Source organism: Anas platyrhynchos, chromosome 3 (assembly GCF_047663525.1).
Source record: "Anas platyrhynchos isolate ZD024472 breed Pekin duck chromosome 3, IASCAAS_PekinDuck_T2T, whole genome shotgun sequence".
Taxonomy (NCBI): Eukaryota; Metazoa; Chordata; class Aves; order Anseriformes; family Anatidae; genus Anas; species Anas platyrhynchos.
The window spans coordinates 64,377,928-64,399,683 of NC_092589.1; the positions used below are offsets into that span (position 1 = coordinate 64,377,928).

The following is a 21,756-nucleotide window of genomic DNA, read 5'->3' on the forward strand; positions in this document are numbered from 1 at the left end:
AGACTAACATCATTTATATTTATAGTTTTCTTCTTTTGTTCTATCACTGTCTATAATCTCTTCTGGGAAAATTATTTAATGATATTGTTGTTTTAGTGGTGCTATCTCTCTAGTACTGTCATTATTGTGGTACCATGTAGTCAACAGTCATTAAGTGCTGGAACTCAGGTGGGCACTGTAAAAGGTACAAACTTCTCATTGGGATGCCAAAAGCAACACTAACCTTCCAAATTTTTGTGAAAATGACCTAAAAAATAGTTCAGAATTTCTTGGAGACCAAAATCTTGCTGACTATGAAAGCTTCAAGATCACTGGAAGTTACTATGATACACTTTTTGGGTCAGATTCATCCTTAACCACCTCTTGGAGGTGTCTGAGCCTAGAAGAGAATTCTGCCTTTCTTCTCTGGAGGATGAACGGACAAGAGGGGAGAGGAGTAGACTGGAATGTCGAGAAAGACAGGCTGCAGTCCTACAGACTGTCCTAGTTCTCCTGGAATGTTTTTGATTCACAAAGCTAATAAGCTGATAAGCTACACGGTCCCAAGATCAAGGTAAAAAATGGCCAACCCTTAGATGGGAAGACCTCTTTGCAAACTATATCAACACTATTGCTGCTATCAGCTCTACAAGAATGCGGGGCTCCTGTTTGAATCCAAAATGCCTCTACCCAGAGGAGATGGCATTCCAGGAACAAGATGGGATAATGCAGAGTACAACAATAAGATGTATAGATCCAGTCATTGAACATGGAGAAACTACCCTCTTGTAGATGAAAGGAAGCTCCATAATCACATTTCAGTCCACAAGAAAATATTGCTGAGAATCTGAGAACCATGATTTGTCTGAGGGAAGTGGCAACTGCAAGAAGGTAGGCAAAACAAAGGATGTGTGAAGGCATATTTACAGCACATAAAAGGATAATAATGTAGCATGATATATTTTTCATAGGTGGTGAAGGCTTGCATTGGATTTTCCATAAGTATTTCTGAACTGTTCTCCTGTCCCCTAGTCTGTCATTGTTGAGATAAAATGGACAGTAATATAGATCAGTTGAGTGAGCGATAGGCATGATAATAGAAAGTCACCCTTGTAAAAAAACACAGCCAAACTCATTATAAAAGCTGCCAGATTATTCTACATAAAATGTACTGACATCTCCCTTGGACCTGACATTAAATTGAAAAGAATTTCAGAATCCAGAGGAAATATATTTTTAAACTAAAATGAACCACAGTGACAGGTAAAACATTTTTGTAATACAAATGTCTGTGTGAACTCTCTTTTCAGGAAAAAACAAATTCTGTAACAAGTTTCCAGGTAAACCCCACCAATTCCACTCTGCAAAGTTTCTACTTGTCAACACTCTCCTGACACTATTTAAATTATTATTAAATTTATTACAGTGTCTTGCCTCTGTACTGTCTTTCACAAAGGTGCTTCCTCCAAGTTTTCTGATTTATTTCCTAAATCCTTATTCTAGAGAAATACTTGAAATATTTCAGGTATTACACAACTTAAACTGGATTTAAGAAATATATGTTTTAAATTTAGAACTAAAAAAAAAAAAAAGGAAAAGAATAACTTTACGCATGACTCCAACATCCTGACATACAGCAATTCAGAGTGAGTCACTTGCCATCCTGCAAAGACAAAGTATGGTAATTCAACTGCCAATAAACTCTTAGGGCAGAAGTTAACCTACTTTGGGTAAGATATATACACATCTATTCGTGGAGTAGGTAGCCTTTTCCATTTTAGTAGCTTATTTTAAAAACTGGGAATTTGAAGAGAACAGTTCAGCTCTGAAATGAAGGAACATAAAAGTGGAAACTCAGGGTTTTATGGTAGATATCTGAAAGTCACACTGAAATCTTGGAGTTAAAGTACATGGCACTGAGGCAGCAATATTCTAGGAGAAACCAGAAAATAGCTGTTGGACCCCAGAGACAAAGTCTTTATGAGATTGTGAGATTTATCTGATGAGACTTTCTACTTTGGAAGAGAAGTTTAGTAGTGTCTTATGAAAGACTGTTCTAATACAGAAAGCTTTTGTGGAATGACATGAACAATCATGATATGAGATGTCAGTTATGACTTGTGAGTCTGCTGAGTATGTATTAATGTAACTTGATTAATTTCCCTTGAGGATAAAATCTGCCTAAAACTATAGACAAGATGGCACCCATGAATTTTTAGCAATCGTTTCTGCAAAAGTATCTTCAGAGCATTAAAAATTGCTCAGTTTCATACGAGGTGAAGAAAGAATTCAATATATATTCCTCTGTTCTTTGAGAGGCCGTATATTTCAGTCCCAGCAGACAAATTTACATGGTAGACTGAAGAAGAAAGGGCTATGCTTTTGTTCAGCATCTTTCCCTGCCCTGCTGCAGCTAATGCCAGAAAACTGCTGCCAGACATGACCTCTCCTTTTCAGTTGGGCTGTCACTGATAAGTACTATTGCTACAGGCATTAAGTATACATACCTGGGCCCCAGTTTTGCTTTCACTTGGTAGTCAGTGAGGTTGCAAAATAAATGTGAGTATAGCACTGGGCTTGAAATTACTTTAATCATATTCTTGTTCCCTTGAGTATCACTGATTGCAGATTCCAATTTTCATTCCTGGCTATCATTAACATTTTTGAAAGTAGACTTGAATCATACTGGGCTTCCTGAGCTGCTTTCTTATTCAAATCATAGCCATCCCTTGGTTAACATCAAGAACTTGAATATATTCTTTTTTAATGGATAAGTGTGCCAGAGGAATGGATGATATATATATATATATATATTTATATTGTCACTTACTCCTGCTTGTTTATGCTCAGGGTTGTTTTCTTTAGATCATTTTAAATTCAGGCAGTTAATTTCCAATTAAGAAGAAGAAGTGGAAACATGTAAAAATTTGGCTTTCATAAAAGAGTTTTGAATACACTACTGTAACAAAAACAATTATTACAGGGAGAGTAATTGCTCTCCTCTAAGCCAAATCTAGGTGTTTTTTGTTTGTTTGTTTGTTTTCCAGTAACAACAGGTTTTGAAGTAATCAATACTGGACATTTATGACTGAGTAAGCCAAACAAAGTCACCACCAATCCCAGCAGACATGTTAAACACTCTCAGGTTCTTAAAAGTAATTTCTGATTTATAAGCTTTATTTGTCTAATTTCAAGGTTTGCTCAAATAGGTCTTCTTTCAGATGAGAGTTCAGCAATGTATCGAATATCTAAGGGTAATCACAAGAACACTACTTCCATTAAGGGAAGGAAGACTGAATTCACAATTTATTGTACTCCTAAATAATTAATTTGCCTCCAAGGTCCCTTAATAAACTGATCACTGGATGCAGCACAACTGGACATAACAGTATTGTGAAAGGTCTTGAGGCTATGGCCATCTTGCATTATTCTCCCCAGATGAATCACACTGTTCAAATGAAGTTTTCAAATTTTTGTTGGTAATGGGGTGAGAGTTTGACATTTATAAATGCATTGCTGATGTCTGTTTTGTGTGAGGTGCCTCCTTTGTGACCTCACAATCATTTAAACCTTGTAAAAAAGAGCCTATGAAAGAGAGATGTAAGTGTTTCCAGGCCTACCACTTGACAACTCTCACAAAGTGTGTGCTCTTTTAAGATTCTCAAGAGGAAATTATTCAGCTCTGCATTTCTCTTTATGTACAAAAGTACAAAATATTGCAATGTTGCTTGTGCCAATCGCAACATGGTAAGAGCAGATAAAATCTGAATGAAAATTGCAACATGATTTTAGATGGTGTTTATTTTACTTTCAGCTTGTTCCTTTCATCCATTAACTTTTTACAAGCATTCTACTCCCTGAATTTTAAATGTGCATTTTCACCTAATTAAGCCACAAATATATGCAGATTTACCTAGTAAGGGAACAGAAGCAATACTATGTAATTTATACTTCTGATCACAGCCAATGATTTAGCCTGAAAAGCCTCAGCTAAAATGATCGTTCTAGTTGGCCATCTATTTATTATCCTTTTACTTTCTTTTTTTTTTTTGTTAGCTTCTAGTTCTCACTGCATCAGATTAACACCTGCAAGACCTCATACAACTCAACTGTTCTTTACTGTTGGATCTCCTTGTCTTTTGTACTTCAGTGGCAACACATGCCCTAAGGCCATCTGTCCATTTTTCTCCCAAGTTCTTATGAATCCTTGAAAGGCATACCGAGTGCCCTTTTGGAGTTGTTCCAAAAGCTGAAGGAATGCCTTCAGCTGAGTTCAAGCTAAGCTTTAATGTTGTGGACTTTAAAGCTCTACATGCTTTCAAATGATTGTAAGCAGCAGGTACAGGTATGCTAATCTAAAAATAATTGACTAATCAGTGCAGAAATGCAATGTACCTCTGCAAGTCCTCAGAAGTTTCCTAAGTCTTGTTGGCATCTTCCCCAATGACACAAAATGAAGTTTTCCCCTTATGGTTCTGATGAGGAATACCATCATGAAGCTGCGAGGAAAGGCATGGGGTTAGAAGAGTAGTAAAAGGCTTCTAGGTAATGTGGGAAGAAGCATTTGCTTAAACCCGTACATACACAAAATGTGCTGCAAGAGCTTATTTGAAAGTAAACAGTTCTAAGGAGCTTAATGCATTCATAATCACTGTTTGATACACTGTGCTTCACCTTCTAGAAGCTTCCCAAAGACGAGTTCCCAATGGCCCTTGCATTAATGGACTAGCATCTTACAGGACTTGACTCTACTCGAACAGAAACACTTGCAGAACAGTGCCTTTGATGTTTAGGCAAACTCAGATGCCAGTTTCTTTCTGGGTTGCACTCTGACATAAGAAAGGCATTGTACAATGTAATTTTGAAGGGATGGAATTCAGTAAAACAATTTATTTCAAAACAAGGCCATGCTTCACTCCTTCTTGAAGGCTATTCCCATGCTATATTTCAGTTGTCAACTATTTTGTCTGCTCGAAGGAAAAATAAGACAGAATTTGGTCAATAATAGGGAATGTACTCTTCTCAAAAAAAAAAAAAATCACAGGCCATTTTTATCAAAACCACAGAAATGACAAGCAGAGCAAAGTAATATTCAGTCTTTGGATAAAGAATGGAAAATTCTAGCCCAAAAGGTGAATATTGCTGAGAATGATGGTCAAGTAAGAACAGGAGGTTTGGGACAGGAAATGCCACAGAGCTCTCTTATAATGACACGAACCTGTCACTAAATCTGCAGATGGGAAGCTGGAGAATGCATGCAAGAGATGCAGAAGTGCCCCTGGGGACAGAGAGTCACAGGACAATTCCCTTGTTGCATGCCTTGTTCCCACCATAAACCACAGGTAGCTAGATGAACATGTGGTGCTCCCTGAACAAGCTATTATCTTACTCCATCTGTGCACATGCAATACGCAGCAGTGAAGCAATCCCCAGCCTTTTTAGACCCTCTACCTGCTCCACATTTGCATCGAAAAAGCAGCTGTGTGACAGGAGACTGTTCAAAGGCATCAGTAAGACACTCAGCATCGTTTCCTTCTCTCCAGTGATGGTTTATTATGACAAGGGTGTCGGCTGCTGGCTCTCCGTGGAATTAGTATGCTCTAAAAAAGCCTCGGTGAGTACCAGGCAGTAAAATAATACATTTAATTGAAATTTGCAGTACATCTTACTGAGATAATTTTTTCAGAAGTGGAAATACAATGAAGACCCTGCTGCGGGTATTATTGGATAACATAAAGAAAACTTGGGTCGATACAATACTCAATTTTCTCAAGGATTTCCAACCTTGAAGAGCCAGATTTTCATGAGGCCTTGATTCTTGTTAGGGCTCAGAATAAGCAGGCAGATTTTCACAAAGGAAGTGAAAGTGCAGAGGGCTGGAAAGTTGGGTGGGAGCAGCAGGATAATGAGCATCCTTGACTATCTGATCACTTGGCTAGATAAATTTCATTTAAATGTCTCAAAAGCCCCTCACACTCTAGAACATTTAACAGTTCATGGGGAAAAAAAGGGGGAGGGGTAGAGAAGGGGAAATATTTTTGCTGGTTAGGAATATGTATTTTAATATTTTACACACCATGCAAATATCATGGGAAAATACCATGTCAGATAGAAATTCTGTCATACAGTATTGGATTATCGATAATTTATGATGTTTTACTGTGAGATGGTGTATTATGCTAGACAGTTGTCAGTCATTAGGAACCAAATTAGATGACAGCCGGTGTTAAAAAACTATGTTATGATGGGCTTAGCAACATCCAAAAGTATAATGGGAAACTTTTAACAGGGAATGCAAAGAAGGTGGAGGCATCTAGCAGAGTTCCAGAATCAAACTTGCTTAAACTTGACACCGATTTATTTGGCATTTTATTTAGAGATCATAATTGTCAGGATAAAGACCATACTTTCCTTAATTTCCAAATATTCCTTGAGATGAAGGGAAAGGCATTTCTACGAGCCCTTTGTGTCTTTTTGCTGTTACATTTGGCATATAAGGCATTACCTTGGACAGTTTCTAAATGTCGTTCAAGAAGTAATATATGTATGCTTTGATCTTAATTGAAAATGCAAAAAACAGTGAAACATTTAGAGCTCTAAAAATGTAAAAGCTGGAACAAAAATAAATCCACTCATGTCATATAAGATAAAAATGATGTCTAACCTGATATGTAAGTTGAAGTATTTGTCAGGGTGCCAAGTACATTAGAAGGCACACAGAGCAGAACTGTGCATAATATCTCAGCAGATACGTACCTGGAAGAGGAGTGGGGTCACGTGCGCATCTCACCCATACCTCTCAAGCTTGAACTCTCTACTCAAGGAAAGAATAGCAATCAAAATCCTCTTTGTTGTCTTTTAATAGGAACGTGAGCAGCGGAAAAGGTTGAAATCCCAGGGGACTCCTGCTGGCAGATAAGGAAACTATGTGGATAAAGCACAGGGGGAGCGTGCTTCAGCACAACCCTTTGCCACAGGCCCGAGCAAGGGAGCAGAGAGCTGGTACTGCACGGCCTTGCCAACAGTATGGATACAGCTATCGGCAGTACTGGTCACCGGGGTAACCTGCTGCAAGGTTATGGGGAGGCCGTGTTGGTCCTCCTCTTCCCCTGACCTCCTCAGCTACCTATGAGTTGTCTGGCTGGCATTCATCTTTTAGTGTTAGCTGCATGGCTCCCAGCTGGAGCTAACCCCATCAGACACACACACACACAACAGGACAACACCAGATACACATGTACTCCCCCACCATGCACAAGGAATTTGTTTTCCTTAAAAATTTCCACAGCAACCATGATGCAACCTAATGCATGGGAAGCAGGGCCAGCACACTGCTTTTCCTTCACCTTGCTCAGAAGAATTTCCCGTGTTTACTTGCAACCAGCACGTGGCCCATCCTTCCTGAAACACTGGCTGTCACGAGATCTGCCTCATGAAATTCCCATCCTAGGTTTAAACAAAGAGCCAGTGTTCACTAAAGCATATAATTTTGTATTTTACAGTAAGCATGCAAGTTTTTGGCCACTCCACCCAAATGAAATACAGAGGTTTCCAGCTGTGGAGGTGGAGAGGTGGAAGAGTTTTTGTTTGTTTGTTTGTTTGTTTGTTTGGGGTGTGCTTTGTTATACAAGCTACCATGTACTTCAAACTGCTGTGTTTCACTTTTTTTTCTTTTTTCTTTTTTTTTTTTTTTTCCCTGCTGTGAAAACATGAAGCTTTGCAGGGTTTTGAGTCAAAACCTATCAGTTGCCACGCAATGGCTGGAAAGGATTTGGAATCACAGCAAACCTTTGATGAACCTGGATTGAATTTCCAGTTTGCAATAAAACCTGCAAGTTTCCAGTGGTCTCGGGTTCTGTTGCGAGCATTACATAGCACCTCTAATTACCAGCTGCTGTGCAAGAGAACAAAAAAAAAAAAAAAAAAAGAGAGAAAAACTCATTAAAAATAGGTTTAAAATTTTTGGAGGAACTCATACTCTTTCAAAGAAAAATTCCAGCCCTGGCGCCTTTACCTGTTACTCCAAATGCTTTCTGGATGCACGAGTTGCATAGCTGTGAGACACGGAGCGGGGCCTTTGTGGCATCGCGGCCCCCGAGTCTGGATGTGGCGGGGAGATCCTGCTTCACCGCACGCGGGTGCCGGAGCCGTCTATCTGCGTGCAGACCTGCCGGGAAGGTCAGCTTTTCGCTACACGTGGATATAACAGCGCAAATGGCGGTGCTGTTAATTACAATTTCACTTCCGATCAACGAGACTTTACTGGCACGACGAGCCAGGCGAGTGTTGCCAAAGAGAGGGGAGGGGGGAAAAAAAAAATAAAAATAACAAAAATCCCGGCTGGAAGACAGAGCCAGTCTGCTCGATGCACGGCAATAACGCTACGCGCTCTGAGGCGTTTTTAGAGGCAGGAGCAGCGAGCGAAGCCGAGCGGGGGCTGCAGGACCCCGCACGCCGCGCCCGGGACGACCCGGCGCCGGCCTTCCTCCCCTCGCCTTCTCCTCCTCCTCCTCCTTCTCCGGCGGCGGTGCCCGATCCGAGCCGTGCCGAGGAAAGCGGAGCCGCTCCGCTCCGCTCCGCTCCGAGCCGTGCCGAGCCGCTGCTGCCCCCCGCGCCTGCAGCAGGAGGCGCTGCCGGGCGCCGCTCCGCCCGCTCCGGGGCTGCGGGGCCGGAGTCCCACGTTCCCCCTGCCAAGTGCCGGGGAGCGGGGGCTGGCCGTGCGCGCTCGGCTCCTCCCTCCCTCCCCGCTCGCCCAGCGGCAAAGTAACTCCGGAGCCGGAGCCGGAGCCGAGCCGGCGCTGCCGCCGTCGCTGCGCCCGTCGCGCCGCAGACGCTGCCCCGAGCGGGCGGCCCCGGGGCCAGCGGGCGCCCCTCGGCGCGGGGCTTTCCCGAGCGGCGAGGCCGGGGGGAGGCCGGGGGGAGGCCGGGCCGGCTCCGCCCGCCCGCCCGCCGCGGGCCGGGGCAGCCCCGGCCGCTTTGGGAAACTTCTCGGCAAGTCGGCATGGGCAGGGGGGCCGGCGCCGCTCTGCTGCCGCTGCTGGCGGCGCTCGCCCTGCTGCTGGCCGGCTGCTCACCAGCGCTGCCCGGGGCGGCCCGGGCCCAGCTCTCCGCAGGTGAGTCGCCGCTCGGCGCCCAGGTGAGGGTGCCCTGGGGAAAGGAAGGGGCCGGGGGCCGCGGGAGGCTCGGCGCCGGGTCGCGGCTCCCGACGGCGGTGGAGCTGCGGAGGATGCCCCCGTCCCCGTACATCCCCGTATTTCTCCCCCCGCCGCCCTGTGGGGTGCAGCGTGGAGGGATCGGGGATCGGGCGCCTTGTAAAGTCGCCGTCCGACCTTCCTCCCTTCTCCTCCTCCTCCCGCCGCGGCAGCCTCCCAGGTGGCGGCGGGGCCGGAGCTGCCGCCGCCCCCTTCCCCCGCCGAAACTTTTCCCGGCGCTTCCCCGCGGGGCGCCCCCTTTCCTAAAAGGGGATTTTTTAAAAAAAGGACAATAATAAAAAATAAGAGAACCGCGTTGGGAGGGAAGGCGGCGTGCGGGGCGGCGTCCGTTTTGTTTGAAAGCCGCGAGTTTCTCGCCCCTTCCTCCCCTCGGGTCTGCGGGATGAAAGCCCGGGGCACTGGGCTGGGAACGGGGGAGCTGCGGCCCCGGGGTTGGGCCGCTGGGAACGGGGGGGACCCCGGGGCAGAGCCCCCGGGGGGAGCAGGGGGCACGGGGCGCCCTGCCCCGGAGCCCCCCGCCGCTGCCGGTGGCCGGAGCCCGGCGTCTGTCCCCGTGGGGCTGTAGCGTGGGCTTGTGTCGCTCCAGCGTGGCGTGGAGCAGCCCGAAGTAGACTTCAGGCGCTTTCCCGTCTCTGTTCTTGCTCTTTTTTTGTTAACAGTACTCGCTGCTGTGCCGGGCGCATCAGTCGGACAAGCGTGTGCATCTCTTTAATATCGATAGGAAAGCTTGAGCTCGAGAACCGCCACTAATAAAAGTATCTAGGCTCGTGAGACTTGGAAGAGCAGTTTTCATAAGGGTTTTCATAAGGGCTGATGCATAGTTTGGAGGCTGTTTTTTTTCCCCCTGATCCTATAAATTAATTTTTAATTGAGAAGTTTGAGATGTGTCACTGTCAATTAAGAAATGTGCTGAAGCAATAAGGTAAATTGGGCTGCTCTGAACAGATTACATCCCTCCTGTGTGGCTGACTTTGGTGCCTATAATTCGGTGTCTGCGTATCAGAACCGTACAATTACGTAAGCACCTACAAGGCTTTTACCAGGGGAAGGGATGCGTACCATATATGATGTTGGCACAGTTTAGGAGTAGCTAAAATAAAAGGTTCTGAAGCATTGACATCTCTTCATTCAAAACCACACTGAAATCAGACCAGTGATTTTGCTTTCTGTAACTTGTCAGGCTAATACAAGTTTTTGTTCACTGGTGGAAGAAGAGTGGGAAGTTCTGATAACTCACATTGTCCATGGTATTTTATGCTGAGAAGCATAAACTCTAGCCCTTCTTGGAGTTGAAAGTACAGAAAGTCAGGTTCATACCTTGGGGTGTGTATTAAGTAAGCTGAGAGGAATGTTCAGGATCGTTCTGACCAGAGTAGGTGAAGCTTGTCAAAGAGTTGAACAATTGTATCTAGGAAACATGAGATTCATTTTTTTTTTTTTGTGCAGCATGTCAGCAGCTACAGACTGCAGTTCCTATTACTAAACATCAAAAATACTGATGTGTTTTGCTGGTCAGAGGCTTATTAATTACAGGCTTGACTGGACTTTCTCGAAGGTTTGGAGAAATGGATTTGTCGGTAGTTGATGCTTCCAGTGTGCTCAGTTTAGGTAAGGTATGATGACTGGACACTTACTAAATACATTCAGTAAACACATGTAGAGTGATGCCTTACTGAACACTTGCTTATGATCTTGGTTTGAAGGCTCTGAATTTAATAATTGCTACAGACTTTGGTTTTGTTACTAAATTGGTCCCTGAAGCACTTTTTTATTTTTTTCCTCTCCCTGTTGATTAGACTTCATCACTCTGTTAGTGGATGCAGGACACATGGTTGGGGTTTGTATGTCAGTTCCAGTGAGGGCCTCGCTCTGGTATACAATCTATATAGCCAACATATAGGAGCATTTGTGTTCCTCATAGCAATTTTCTGTTTTTAACAGGAGTACTGTTTTTCAGGCATCTTCATTTGACTGTCTTTCCGTCCTCTCCACCTTAATATAAGAGCGTGTGGGTTTCAGTGTTAAATGTAACCTAACTCATTTTCAGCTTCCTTTCTATTAGTATTCTTACTGTTGGCATTGTAACAATTTAAAACATTGTTAATTTTTCTTGCTTATTAATGAGGATATTAGTTCAGTCTGGACCTTTCACAAATCTGTCTGTCTTGCTTTAATTAGTTTTTTATTTCATTTTTTATGATGCTTTGCACCACACTCGGAACAGTGGATGTTGGCTAGAGCCAGAACTCCCCATGTAAATTTGGATGTGTTTGTTAGGTGTCTAATTGAATGCCAGAATTCAGGCTTCTTGAAAGTTGGCCATGCTCAAGAGCATGTGTGTGCCGGTTGTTAGCTGCTCCGTGAAAGCAAATGAGAAGGCGAGAGGAGGAACAGAAGCAAGCTAGGAAAAGGAACAAGATGCATCTTGTAATTTGTTGCTGTCTTAAAAATTGTACTTGTGTGTTATCTCCGCCCCCTTTGCACACAGTTGAAATGCTGTCTTTTCCCACAGGTTTCAAAAGCAAAAAGCAAGCAGCTCCTCTCTGCCCACCCCCCGCAAAACCCAACCATAATCCACAGTGTCATATTTTTCTGGTCTCTGTACATTGTTTCTTTACACTGCTTCTTTCCCTGACCCTTCAACTTGGGTGCGTGCCTGTCAGAATCTAGGCCAAAATGTTTTGGCAGCACGTACTTTGTTGAAGTCTGGCTATTCCTTATATAGCACCTCCTTTCATCTGTAACTCCTACAGTTCGATAAAGAACAAGTTCAGCTTGTTTTCACAACTTGATAATTTTAAGCTTATACATTTTTTGTTAATATTATTTTTAGCAATTTGCGTGTTTTTAAATTTTGGAAAAAAAACATTTTTTTGGTAAATGCTGCCGGCTTGACAGCTAGCTGATAGAAATATACTTTGCACTGCCTCAGACAGTATCTGTGAAAGTTTTTTGTTTTGTTTTGTTTTTTTAATATTAAGTGAAAGATGCAAAGATAAAAATTCTAGAAGTGAGTCAGCCTACCTGGAGTTATTTAACTGTGTGGTATTTCACAGTATAGGGATAATTAAGCATAAAAAGGAGGTATGTATGTTTTATAAGTTCAAGCCCTTTATGAGAGTAGTTATTCCTTAGACTTTCTCAGGCAAAGTAGTTATGGTATCACAAATGAACAGGCAAGAGTAAATATTTCTGTTTTAATCTTTTTTTCATTGATAAAATAGACATTCTCTCTCCCAAAGACAGAATATAAGTAACTCAGAAATTTGATATTATGAAGCAGGAAATATTACTTTTTTTTTTATAAGGATTTTGTAGTTTGATACGTTTATATACAGAGAAATACACCAATATACCAAAGTACATCTATTTTTTATATATATGTAATCACGTAGAAGAAATTAAGCATGTTTTGAAAATGCTTTTAAATCCTTTTAAGTAATTGAATTAACCTTTTGCTGTCAGAATGACAAAAGTTGTATCCATGTTTAAGAATAAAATGACTGAAGCAATTAGCATATGATATACAGGACACACTTTTGCAGGTAGGCGTGTATGTATAAGAGACTTCTCAGTAGCTTTTTTTCCACCAAGCTGTTAAAATGTATTGACAAATTATATGGATGATGAGTGGAATTAAAAGCAAACTTATTTTATCACTTCCACCCCCTCCTTCCCAAATGTTTTACTTTCCTTTATGCGTTCATCTCTCTTCTGTGGTAGAGATCACTTGTAGAGAACACCTGTGTGTTCAATTATAACATGTTCAATTATAATACCTGTATTCATTTTCAAAATGGACCTTGTGAAAGTGGGGTTGAAATCACCCAGAAGACACAGACCTAAGAAGTCCCGCTTCGTCCATTTTGCCTGAGAAATTATTGTAGGCCTTGATAAGTTAATGTAAACAGTACATCTTAAACCAAGTAGCTGTCTTGCCCTTACTTAAGATCTACTTAAGATAATTCAAGAATGAGGTGAGGTGAAGGGTGAAGAAACCTACACGGGTTCAGGCAGAGGTCCACCTAGCCCAGCTTCCAGCCTGATGGCAGGCACTTGCGAGAGTGATATGGGCAAGGTGAGTGATTTTGGATGGATACTGTGACCGCAGAGACAATGTGTTGGTATTTAATGTCATTAAGTGGTTTCTTGTAACCACAATTGTGCCTAATAACATCTTCAGCCTGTATCAGTTTTAGTGTTCACATCACAGAGTGGAAAGGAATCTACATGTTTTATGGAAAAAGCTATGGTCTTTTTTTTCTTTCTTTTTTTTTTTCTTTTTTTTTAACTTACTAGATTTATTTAATATCTTCCCATCTTGTATTGAAAGAAATGGTTAATAACGGCTCCCAATTTACCTTCTTCATGCCACACAGGATTTTGTAGTTTTACAAACTCTCTCAACTATTCATTTTGTAGTCTGAAAAGTCCAGTTTTAACTGTACCATTCTACTTCATTTTTTTTTTCATCCTTTACCATCTTTCTCTTTCTTTTCCAGTTCTAAGTTCTACTGCATTGCTTAGAGTGTCCAAGACACAGCTGCCTGATGGATTTATATAGTCCTTAGTAATGATTTCTGTTCTTACCCATATCATAATAATTCCTAGCATTTTATTTATTTTTTTATTTTTTATTTTTTTGGCCATTTGGACCATTCCTGGTTGCGAGCTGACACTTCTATGCAATTGTCTGGTTCATTACTGAAGAGCTGAGATTGTGTGGTTAAATGAGAGTCTGTGTCAGTGTCAGCAGGAGCTCCTGGGAGGGGGAAGGACCTTAACCAACCCTTTTTTTTTTGCGGGGAAAGAACTCCTAAACAAGGCTCTTGAAGACCCCTTGGCCTCTTGTTGGTGTTTGGGAGAGTTAACCTGCTTAATGCTTGCCACTATGGTTTGTATCCTTCTGAAATGCTGTTGATACAAGTGAGCTAAAGAGACTTTATCCTCTTATGTGGAAGTGTTGGCAATATTTGGATTAAAAAGCAGAGATATGGAACAGTGGCACTTCATGCTCTGGAGTCTTATGATGTCTCTGCATGACCTCCTTAGCTGGAAGACCTTTCAGTCATCTCGCTCCTCAGGAGCTGGATACATTCCCAAGTGTCAGCTTTGCTTCACATTAGCATACATTTTGGGGAAATCCCTACTCTTCCTTTTTCAACTCGGATCTCATTGAAAGTGTAATAGGAAGACTCCAAAACTATTACTTTACTCCTGATAACCTAGTTAGTCAGGACAAAGCTCATGTTTTCATGTGCTAATAGGATCCCGTATGTCATAGTTTATTATTGTAATGGAAAGATGCCTTTGTAGTGCTGCTCCCCGAAGTGTGCAGTGGGATTTGGAGCTTCATTTACAATCTGATGATCCCATTAAGCCAATTTAAGTTACTGCTGCCACAGAGAGGGGCATTTCCATCTTTTGAATGGCTCTTAGGTCTTTGTGCAGGATCTGGCCACCATGCGGCCTGTGAGTGAGTTAATTTAGCTCTATGTGAAGCTTCTTGGATGAAAGATGGAATTTGGGATTAGTATCCTTTTGATCGGTGAGTTTAGCAGTCTTGAAGATGTGGCACCTCATAAATCTGGTGTATGGGAGGATGAGGGGCAGTGGTAGGGACGGTTCAGTTTGACAGCTAGCTGCAGTGGCAGTGTGGCTGGGGTGAGTTGAACCTGTGCTGTCTTCAGAATGTTGGCACTGGGCTGTGCTTTCTGCCCAGCACTTCGTTCACCCAAGCAAGAGGAAGGAGGAGGCCAAGGGCACGAGGCTGCTGTGGCGCTCCCTGTCAGGCTGCAAGAGTTAGGCTGGGTGAAGGCATTTGGGGCTGCTGTCTGGCTGACTGCATGCACAGATGATGTGGTATTCATGTTTCCTTCCCTGACATGCATCTTTGAATAAACTGGGCTTAAATATGCTCTCTCATTGTAATAGATAGATGTCATTTATTATATAAATGTGTAAGCAAGAAGTGGCTAATTAATGGCATGTAACAGAGCGGGTGCGGTGGCAAGCCTAGTGTAGATGGTGTATAAGACTTACAGAAGAAAACATCTAAATACTGGGCTACAATTAGATGATGTTATGAGATCCAATTTAGGGATGCAGCAGAAACCAGTTTAAAGCCCTGTTCCACAGTCTTGCCTTCTTCCCTGTGTGATCTGTCCTTCCCTTCTCCTGTGTGGGCTCTGGTGAGTGGCCTGCTGCCACAGCAACGCACAGTGACTGCCCTTCCTAGCTGCTTCTGGCTGCATGGGGCTGTGAGTAGTTTGGGGTGTTTAAGTGGGAATGCCCATTACACACATGCATGAGGCTGGAAGAGGAAAAATACCCATGGTTTCTGCAGGCTGAGGGGAGCTGGTAGAAGAGTGGTAGGTGACATTAACAGGAACTTTGAGCTTATTGCAGAATGGCAGCAGGATCACAGAATGGTTTGGGTTGGAAGGGACCTTAAAGACCATCCAGTTCCAACCCCTCTGCCATGGGCAGGGACACCTCCCACCAGACCAGGTTGCCCAAGGCATCATCCAGCCTGGCCTTGAACACCTCCAAGGATGGGGCATCCACAGCTTCTCTGAGCAACCTGTTCCAGGGCTTCACCACCCTCCTGAGTAAAGAATTTCTTCCTTATATGTAATCTAAGCCTACCCTCTTTTACTTTAAAGCCATTACTCCTTGTCCTATCACTACACCCCATGACAGAGTCCTTCCCCAGCTTTCCTGTAGGCCCCCTTTAGGCACTGGAAGGTTGCTACAAGGCCTCCCCAGAACCTTCTCTTCTCCAGGCTGAAAAACCCCAAAGACATTACCTTGTGCTGCTTACGGATGAGCATTGACTATAAGTGACTTTAAACTCCCTAGTTTAAAGCAATGCAAAATACCTAGTCTGAAGTCACCTATATATAGTCTGTGCTTACCAAGTAGTTTGGAGTCACTTAGAGTCTGCATTTACCAGGAAGCTATGTAATTGAAAGTTATGTTTGTATTTCTGGAAGTAATACAATGTATACAATATATACATATACAATTTATATTTATGCAATATATAAATATAAAAACTGATAAAAAACGTACTGAAATATTTTCCCGAACAGGAAGGTGTAAGTATTTTGTGAACTCAATGCTGTGTTTTAAAAGCAAAAAGGCAACAAGTAAAACAACTCCCTCAACCCCCAAAACATTCACTATGACAAAATAATAGCTGTTTGTGGTGATTTTATTTATTTATTTACTTTTGAAACTACATGTACATGTAACCTCAAACTTTAAAAGCTGGTGTTGGTTGCACCTGAAAGTATTTTTAATCTGTTTTTGGCTTCTGAATGTTAAGCTGCTCAATAGCCATGTAAATTGTGGAAATAGTCTTACAGTTGTCAATTTTGAAGAATATATCCACATTTAAGGAGCTTCTTTTAGTTGATTTTTGTATCTTATATATTTCTCTGTAAATGAGCTTCATTTGTTTGTTCAAAAGTACAGAGTAATGGAGTAAAACTTCTGTTGTTTCAAATTCACTGATCGATACTTAAGTTTTTAGATTTGCTTTCTGTTTCTGAACTTTGATTTCCACTTAAGTTGCAGTTTTTATTAACAAATCTCTACATGCATTTCAGTTTGGAACCATTTATTTGATCTAATCAAGTCTGTTTTGTGATTGCTGTCACATCCAAATCTTTGCCTGACAACATTTGCACTTTCTTATTTTAAACAGTTGAAAAATATTGGATCTAATATATTATGTAATTTGAAAACAATGAGCTAGTGGCGCAGAGCTGTAGTGTTTTATTTGAAGGACTGCAGGTAAAAAGTTCTGCCAAGTTGTTGATCAGTGTAATTTCTGTTGGTGTACAAAATAGTCATAGAATTGAGCCTCGACAGGGGTAATGCGTCCTTAAAGCGCTGGGTGAATGGCAAGGAATTTGAGTCACTCTATTTGTTGAAACATCTTTAATATGTAACTATATTCTGGGGTAACTATGTAGCATGAACATATAGCAGTGAGAACTACTATAAGGTAATAACAGGATAGGTAAATGATACAGTAGTCTCTGGCTGACAAACATCTGAGTTTCCTTGTACAGAAAAGATAAATGCTGGCCACTACCAAAAGGAAGGAGGGCCTCCCCAAAATGACAGCCGGCTTTACAACAATAGGGTGACCTTGTACTGCTGTCAAGCAGTGATTTCGAACTGAATAAGCCATTAGAGCAGATTTATTTTCCTGTAGGTTTAAAACTGGGACTACATCAGGATTTTTTTGCTGGTGTAGCTATACTTGGTAATAGGTATGTGTGTTCCCCCAACATTACTTAATGGTAGACATGCAAAAAACAAACAAACAAAAAGCCAGAACAACAGCAAACCAAGTGTAGATGAGGCCTGAAAGAGATTTGGTCCAGAAATCTGATTATCTGGGAAAAAAAAAAAAAAATCAGTGTTTTTCCAGCAACATGCATTAACTTTAACATGTAGAAACTTGCTTTAAGTCAGAAGGTACTGTGCATAGACTTGTTGGGCATTTCTTCTCTCTAGGAAGATTGTGCGTCTTTGGTGTTGGTTGCTGTTTACAGTGCTGCACTTTGTATATGCTTCAGTAAAAGATTCGAGAAACTTCGAAAAAGATTTTGAGAAATTAATTTCTCAAGGATTGGTGCCATGAAAAGATTGAATTCTGTGCTCCATACTATGAATAATGTGAGGTTATTTTTGTTAGCGAGTGTGTGAAAGATTGCACTCTTCAGTTTGCCAGAATGTCATTTACTTCTGCTACCATTTACTAAAAAGATGTGATTACATATATTAATTGGGTAGCAAAAGGAGCCATTTTTCAACTAGCATGTCAGGAACTTAATTCTGCTGAGTTATGAGGCACTGTTGTATACTTCAAAACCAAGTTCTGCTGCAATTAAATTCTGGCATGTTCATTCTAATTATTACACACTGGTTATTATATTTATATTGAGGTGGAGTTATATGCTTTCTTTTGTGTCCAAACACTTGTTCTGTACCAATGAAAGTGACTGATGAATATTAACCAGAAGGAAAAAAAAGTCATAAAGAACAAATATGGTTGTAGTTTTTTTCAGAACAGGTCAAAGCAAAAGTTTTGAGTGGTAACTGACTTCTTTAAATCTTCTTTTCCTTTAGTTATTTCTAAATACAACTTGCTTTTATTTGTGAATCCTATAGTGTGATTTAGGATACCTGTTGCTAATTTAAATCAATAAAGGATTTAAGCAATAACTAAAAAATATATTGAAACACTGAAATTTTAGTATAGCTTATTTTAACTTAACTACAGTGAAAAAATTATAAGACCTAGTTGAGACTTGACCTGTAGCTATTAGAAAAATGCTTCAATTTGATCTTTGATCACTTCATTGGTCGAGGGAGGTGATTGTCCCGCTCTACTCTGCGCTGGTGCGGCCTCGCCTCGAGTACTGTGTGCAGTTCTGGGCACCACAGTATAAAAAGGACATGAAACTGTTGGAGAGTGTCCAGAGGAGGGCTACGAAGATGGTGAAAGGCCTGGAGGGGAAGACGTACGAGGAACGGCTGAGGGCACTGGGCCTGTTCAGCCTGGAGAAGAGGAGGCTGAGGGGAGACCTCATCGCAGTCTACAACTTCCTCGTAAGGGGGTGTTGAGAGGCAGGAGACCTTTTCTCCATTAACACCAGCGACAGGACCCGCGGGAACGGAGTTAAGCTGAGGCAGGGGAAGTTTAGGCTGGACATCAGGAAGGGGTTCTTCACAGAGAGAGTGGTTGCACACTGGAACAGGCTCCCCAGGGAAGTGGTCACTGCACCGAGCCTGACTGAATTTAAGAAGAGATTGGACTGTGCACTTAGTCACATGGTCTGAACTTTTGGGTAGACCTGTGCGGTGTCAAGAGTTGGACTTGATGATCCTTAAGGGTCCCTTCCAACTCAGGATATTCTATGATTCTATGATTGCATCTGTATCATCTCTGTGGTGTTAGGCTGGAGTAAGATCAAAATGGGGAATGTCAGTTGTTTGGTTCTCCTAGTGTTATTCCATTTGCCCGTTCTTTGTAAATGTAAAGCAGTTATCAAACAAGGGAACGCTGAAGAAATTTGGAAGGGTTCAAAGCAGAGATAAGTTTTCAGTGCTGACTGCCATACTTAAAATGCTTTGAGAGGACAATTTACTAAAACCTACTAATCCACAATACTGAAGGCAGTTTTAAGTTTTGTTCAACTTCTGATTCCTTTGATGACATGCTTTTTATGATTGTATACGAGATTTCTGGTGTCTCTTAGATAAGTATGCTGAAATCTGAATGTTGTGTAGGTTTTAAGTGGACTATGAGTAAGCAGATCAAGACAATGGTGTATTAAATTTTCTCTGTTTTTCATATAATCTTTTACAGAGGAGGTAATGGTGTTGGTTTAAAAAAATAATAATAAAAAAAGGCAAAAAGAAAGCACCTAATCATTCCATAATCTTTTCCCCATGCTCCTGAAAAAAGGGGTAGATTCTCATTGCTCTTGTGAGCTTCTACTCGCTTTTGTTATAGTTCTTTTTTTTAATCTTCTTGGGTTTCCTTATTTATTTTTTTTTCTGGAAGACTTTAATGGCAATTTTTTTTTGTTTTGTTTTGTTTCATGATATAATTGAAGGGAGGTGAGGTATTTGTGATTCTTTACTCTAGAATAGCTAATGAGTATAAATATCATTAGGTTTTTCAGCATGTTAGTATATGTTCCTTCTTTTCACTGCTTAGTTTTATCTCTCTGTTCATGAAAGTGTTTTGTTGCATTCAGTGTTTCAGGCTAGAAAATTTCCATTAAAAGACTTTTCTCACAAGAGAAATGTCATAAAGTGCTCTTTTCAGTCTTTTCCTTATTCAATTCAGAGAAGCCAGACAAATTTTCCTTTTGTAGTTAGTTTTTTCTAGTAATCCATCCTAACCTAGTTTATGAAAGTACTAAAAATTGCAAACTAATTCCTCAAGCTTGCCAGCTCTTCAGCATATGAATGCTGGGTGTGTGTGGTCTTGTTTAGTGCAAAAGTTCTATTTATATTAAGTTTCTTGCATTTGTAAATCTTTGTGGGGTTGGCCTTTCTTTTCCTTGGTACCTTGTCTTTCAAATACTACAAGAAATTATTAACAACTCCCACTCCCAAGAAAAGCCTTAATTTCCATGCTTACATATATAAATCTATAATGTACTTGCATATATAAATAAGAGTAAAATAAGGACAACCAATTTCCAGGTAAGGGCGAAACCTTTAGTGTGTTACGTTGCATTTCTGAATCAGTTGAAACAAAGCTGAGTAATGAAAGGGAACATAATTTCCCTGGTAAACACAGACTAAATGGATGGGTGTAAAATGTAGATGACTTTTCTGGCTGTGAGTTGGCTGAAACCTGGCAGTGAAAAGTTGTCAAATTATTATTTTTTTAATATTAATATTTTTAAAATAATTACATTAGCAGTTGCTGAGTTCAGATACTATTAATAGCCAAGCTGTTTAGCTTATGTTTTTTTCTTTGATAAAGTTAGTTTTCATTCTTTGATATGTCTTGCATAAGTGGGAACGTGTTGCATTCTTAGGTGGTGCATTATTGTCTTAGTACTTTTTATTTTGTTTGCCTTGAAACGTTGCTTTGAAATCCCTGTATGCTGATTTGGTTAAGTACTACAGGGCAAGCTAACAGCTCTGTCTGAGTCATGTTTCAGGCATGAGGTGCTTCCAGGTCTGCAGTCCTTTCTGGGGTGAGGGAGTTCTTCGCTGAGTGTGTATCCTCTGCCTCTGCAGCAGTGGTTAGCTACCAGGCTCAGTTTATAGGTTGTTTTAAACACACTGAAGTAGCTGTACTAAACAGCTTTTTTTTGGGGGGTGGCCGTTGTTCCTCCCAGTTCACTTACCCACGTTTTTTGTTTTAGTTTATACTTCAAATGTGCAACTCTTCCGGTGATTTATTAGTGTTTGTGACAACTATTGAACAAAGTGTTGCATTAACTGACCAGCATTTGGGAAGGGCAAAATTATGTTGTTGTTGAGAGAGGCTGCACAGATGTTCTTTATGAGTATCCAGAAAAGGGGAGACTGTACACTACTTTCAAATTGACGGAAACCATGTATTTGAAAATCTTTGGTCTGTTTTATGGGCTACATGATGAGGCTGTGAACCTGAAAGAGTAGGATTTGTGATTAATAATGACATTTGCAGACCTTCAAAATACTGGAAGAATATGTTGGATGGCTTTGCGTAGTGATGGTATCCAGATGCTAACTATAAACATTTCTGTCCATTTGCTTGAACATAGAAAAGGGAATGAAAACATGTAGTTTGTGTTTCAGGGAAATAATTTTGTCCAGTCACGTCTTAAAACATGTATTCTTCACTTTTCATCACCTGAAAAAAGTCTTAATTTATAGGTCAGTCATATCCTATGAAGTTAAAGTTAAGAAAATTAGAAAAAAAAAAAAAGACCTGTTTAATGGAAATGGATGCATGAGTTAAGAAATAAAAAATAAAAATCTGTACTTTGTGAAACATTTGTAAAGTCAGCCTAGGCCTAAAAACATGAGGCAA

General features: G+C 41.2%; 1 protein-coding gene and 1 long non-coding RNA gene across 5 annotated transcripts in view; one reads left to right on the forward strand and one right to left on the reverse strand.

Annotated features, from left to right (window-relative positions):
- The window catches only part of LOC106016136 (uncharacterized), a 34,376-nt gene extending 25,765 nt beyond the window's left edge, over positions 1 to 8,611 (reverse strand). Inside the window, exons 1-4 of the long non-coding RNA XR_011808376.1 lie at positions 7,994 to 8,611; positions 7,768 to 7,873; positions 6,736 to 6,884; positions 4,375 to 4,478 (exon numbers count right to left, since the gene is read on the reverse strand). This is a non-coding gene — a long non-coding RNA (uncharacterized lncRNA). The remainder of the gene's footprint in view (positions 1 to 4,374; positions 4,479 to 6,735; positions 6,885 to 7,767; positions 7,874 to 7,993) is intronic.
- Positions 8,612 to 8,844: 233 nt separating this feature from the next.
- The window catches only part of PTPRK (protein tyrosine phosphatase receptor type K), a 414,301-nt gene continuing 401,389 nt past the window's right edge, over positions 8,845 to 21,756 (forward strand). For all 4 annotated transcript variants that reach the window (XM_072036027.1, XM_027454570.3, XM_072036028.1 and 1 more), the window contains exon 1: positions 8,845 to 9,092. In XM_072036027.1, coding sequence (XP_071892128.1) covers positions 8,981 to 9,092 — 112 coding nt within the window. In that variant the 5' untranslated portion in view covers positions 8,845 to 8,980. The remainder of the gene's footprint in view (positions 9,093 to 21,756) is intronic.